This window comes from Acanthamoeba castellanii (assembly GCF_000313135.1).
Source record: "Acanthamoeba castellanii str. Neff unplaced genomic scaffold scf7180000084776, whole genome shotgun sequence".
NCBI lineage: Eukaryota > Discosea > Longamoebia > Acanthamoebidae > Acanthamoeba > Acanthamoeba castellanii.
Window position 1 is genome coordinate 210,071 of NW_004457586.1, and position 4,376 is coordinate 214,446.

Sequence of the window (4,376 nt, forward strand, 5' to 3'; positions counted from 1 at the left end):
GTCCCTCCAATCCATCCATGTGGCCACACCCACCAAAAGTTGTCCATGCCACCATAAGGGTGGCCAAGGGATAGAAGTACCTTGTTGACATTGTCATTGTTGACATCCAAAGACTTGAGTTGAGAGACCAACACAAGCACCCACACTGCACTGTGATGTGGCCCAGCCCCACCCCCAAAAGTTCTCACCATTGTTGTAATCATCAGCCAGATGGTCTCTGTGGTGGTGGTGGCAATAGTGGCCAACAAGACATTGGCAAGAGACAGACAGCCAGAAGGACATGTGGTCCAAAGTCCCAAGACCAACCATCCATCCATCTGCACTGTGGGGCTCATCAATCCAAGACCCATTGACCCATCCATACCATCCAGGCCACTAAATGCTGCTCCTGTTGTTGTTGTGGCTTTTGGAGACTTGGACAAATCTGGCACAGATGGAAGACTCCACTCCACAAACAGGAACATCTGAAGAGAACCCAGTCCTGACCTCCCAGCCCAATCCATCCATCCACATCACAATGCCATGTGAACAGCATGATGCTGATGCCAACATTGGTGGTGGTGATAGTGGCCAAAGGATGATGACACAAGCCCACACCATACTGTACCATGACATGGCCCAAAAACCCACCAAAAGTTAACATTGCTGACATTGTCAACTGGCCTTGATGATGATGGTGATGACAATGGCCCAACAAGACAACAATGGGTGGTGGAAGAGGGAGAGATAGACAGGATACTGGGTTTAGGGTTAGGGGGTCTAGTTCAGGTACTCTTTGACCTTTTCAATGGTGCTCATAACATCTTCTATATATCATCTTGATCGATAATTGCCCATCATTCTAGATATGCCTTTGTTTTTTGGCAAAAAAATCGTTCAAGCGAGTTTTCCGATTTTCTTTGATTTTCCGGAATTATTTTTTGTGTATTTATTTTTTAAATCAGGCCGACCTCATGCAGGCGACACGACATGGTTGTATTCGTGTAGAGCAAAAATCAGGCTACAAAACAAGTAGCTATACACTTGAAAACAGTATGCCATTATGATACAAGGTCGTGTGGCAGAAAGGGTTTTTTGTAATGTTTGGAAAATCACATGGAGGCCAAGAAAAATCATAAAATTCTGGAAAAAATGGCTAGCCCAGTTTTTGAAGGCCTTCTTTATGGCTATGAAGATTTGAGGTGGCTAGGCATTGATACAAGAAAGCTGTTTCTTTAGGGTATGGTGTGGGCAGATGGTTGCTTGGCCTTGGGACCTTGGACCACCCAGTGCCCTTCTGTATGTCTCTTGCTAATGCTTTGTTGGTCCACTGTCCCTGCCATGAGACTGTCTGGCTGACAATGACAACAACAATGACAAGTTGGCTGGGGCCATGCTGCAGTATGGGTGGACAGATGGAGAGGTTGTTGGCCATTGCCAGTAATGATGATGATGATGACAAAGAGAATGGTTCCTGCTAAAGTTGTCCATCCATCAGTCTGTGCTGTCTGCTCATTCCATTCTGAGATCCAAGGTTCGTCCATCAGTCCGTCCGTCCCATGTCTGCAACATTTGGTGGCGGCTGAAGCACGGACGGACCAATGGATGGATCTGGAACGGGTTTGGGTTTGGGGCCAACTTCTTGGAAGCCACGGCAGGGATGGACGGATGGGTCTTGAGACCTTAGTTGCCGAAAACAAAACACAAAACACCCCCCCTTCACCACCCCCGACCAGCACTCATAGTGCCCACACGTCAATGACACCCCCCCACCCCAACACTACGAACCACGTGAGAATGGAACGCAGCCCACCACACACACACATGGCCGTCAGTCATCTCGCCCCTTGTTGTCATTGGGGGCCGTGATCATCGGACCACCCAGATTGGACCATCACCGTCACTCCCACCGGACCTCTCTGCTGTTTCCTTTGATCATGCTGGTCGGCCCCATCGCTGAGATTGTGTGGTCCGCACCACGAGAACCCTCCCCCCCATCGGGGTCCTTTTTGGTTGTTTGAAGAATTTGGCGTGAAAGAGAGAGCAAACTCCGCGAAATGGAGCTCTAGAGAGGGGGGAAGTAACTGGAGGATCAAGAAGCCATCCAGGTTCGGTTCATACTTGGCTGGTTACTGGGATTGCACCGCGTTAGCCTTGAGCCATGCGAGCACATCACCTGCGTTACGATCTGGTGGGAAGACGGGGTAGAACACCTGCTCCACCTTGCCCTCTTTCAGCACGAGCGCCATGCGTTTGTAGAGACACTTCCCTCCGTACTCGAACCACGGTAGATTCATCGCCTGCCCAAACTTTCCCAGCCTCTCGGCACCCTCTTCCTCTTCACGATCGGAGAGGATGGCGAAGGGCAGATGAAGCCGATCGGCGACCTCGCGTTGGTACTCAGCGGTCTGCGTGGAAAGGCCAAACACGTGAGCGGCGCCCGCCTTGCGTAGGTCGGCATGCAGATCACGGAAGGAGCAGGTCTGCGGGGTACACCCATGAGCTCCCGGGATCAGGTCCCAGTTAGCTGGCACTGGTTTGCCCGGCTCTCCAGTTCTGGGATAGATGAAGAGCACTGTTCGACCGTCCAGCCTTGCCAGATTCACCTGCCCATATCAAACCATCAATAAATTGTTGGATTTTTGGTATTTTCCTTTAAATTCATTATATTTTACATTTTAATGACACATTTTAGTATATGGTAAATATACATATAAATATTTATTTTTCACTTAAGTGATTTATAAAACCTACGAGCATTATCGGATAATTTATAAATACCATTATCAATTTTTTATAAAAAAGCAAAATGATAAAAGTTGTACGTGGTAGCCAGAGGTGGAAGGAAGCTCGAGGTCGGCCACGGGAGGTCCCACCCTCAGATGGTCCGCAGCGCCGTCGTCATGCGGCACCGGAAGTGCTTCGGGCAGCGCAAACCGAGCGTCCATTTCTGTGTCTCCTCCTTCTCAAGTGCGGAAATGTTAATTCTTGACACCTTGCGTTGAATTCTGCACTGAAATATCCACCGCAGGTGGTATTTGCGGCTCCTCCGCCAAATTGGGTTTCCTTGCGCGCGAAGCCATGGGCAGTTTGGTGGGTGTCTCTAGGTCTTGGTGGTGGGGGAACATCATCTCCATTGCTGCCACCACCAACGATGACGACAACTCCGCCACGTTATGGCATGGCCACGGTGCGGTATGGATGAAGGCGCCGAGGACTTGGTCTTGAAGTCTTCTTCTGATGTCAACATCATCCCTTGGTGGCCACCACCACCACCACCATGTTGACATCTATGATGACATCGTCTTGGTCACGACGACGTGGATGGGATGGGTCACCACCAGGTTGCCCGTCTTGATGTCGCGGTGGGCTACGCCCAGCACGTCGTGCACGTAGGCCACGCCCTTGAGGATTTGGAGACACAGACGCCTGCTCACGCGGTCGGCGCTCGGGCTTCCAGAGAGCCAGCCGCCGCGTGCAGCAGGCTCGTCCGGATAGACATACCAGAACAATCTGCCCTGTACTGCTCCTCGTTGTCCATGACCGTGGCGCACACCTGCTCCTCGCCCAAGTCCAGCCAATGCCACGCCGTCGTCGGTGCGATGTTACTGGCCAGACCGACGGTGAGTTAGGTGGGCAGGGAATAGGTGCGCCTCAGTATCTTTATGACCACGTTGGCGCGCCGCGCCGCGATGGCGCTCCAGACCACCGAGTCGACGGCCCTGTGGATGTACTCGATCATCTTGTAGCCAAGGGCGGCGGTGCTGCGCACAGCCTCGTCCTCCCACTCGTTTGGCCGGGACATAGCCGCTGCTGTGTTTTTCACAAACAGACTCCTACGTTTTTTATGAAGGGGCGAGAGACCTCAGCAGACCGTTTTTCGTCCTCTCTTGCACGATGACGAGGTCATAGAGGCTGCACACCGATTTGATACAACTCACAGCCGTCGTGCGCCCCCGACGACATCACCTCCATCCCGATACCAAGGGCAAAAGAGAACCCGCTTACACGAACTAACTCGGTGCGGCCACGTTGTATGCAAATGTGTTTCTTGTTAATGGCCACAACCCGCAAAAGTCCTTGCACCTCTTGAAGAGGGCAAGCGAGTCTCGGATGACCAGCCAGAGGCCTCGGTAGGGAGGACGGCAGTCGTAACTCCTCAGGAAGTAGCATCTCCCGTAGGTGGACGTCATACAACATTGCCCTTGTTCCAAAAGGCTGCTTGCGTTTGTGCCCGCGGTGACCACGCCAGAGAGACTGGCGGTCATGTAGGTGCCATGGGCTGTCTTGATGGTCCACTTGTTGGTGGCGGCAATGGTGACGTTGAATTGCTCCCAGCCTGCGGCGACAGTCCTGTCGGCCACGATCGATCCGTCGGGTTGGGCCGAGAGGTACTT

The 4,376-nt window shown here is 52.1% G+C and overlaps 2 protein-coding genes across 2 annotated transcripts; both read right to left on the minus strand.

Moving 5' to 3' along the window:
* Positions 1 to 2,108: 2,108 nt before the first annotated feature.
* Positions 2,109 to 2,927, minus strand: ACA1_278470 (peroxiredoxin, putative; the record flags this gene model as incomplete). The annotated part of the gene is made up of 2 exons (XM_004344589.1): positions 2,109 to 2,585; positions 2,805 to 2,927. The coding sequence occupies 2 exons, from the start codon at positions 2,925 to 2,927 to the stop codon at positions 2,109 to 2,111; spliced, it is 600 nt and encodes a 199-aa protein (XP_004344639.1).
* A 342-nt stretch (positions 2,928 to 3,269) lies between these two features.
* Positions 3,270 to 3,520, minus strand: ACA1_278480 (uncharacterized protein; the record flags this gene model as incomplete). The annotated part of the gene is given in 2 exon segments (XM_004344590.1): positions 3,270 to 3,492; positions 3,504 to 3,520. The coding sequence occupies 2 exon segments, from the start codon at positions 3,518 to 3,520 to the stop codon at positions 3,270 to 3,272; spliced, it is 240 nt and encodes a 79-aa protein (XP_004344640.1).
* Positions 3,521 to 4,376: the final 856 nt, after the last annotated feature.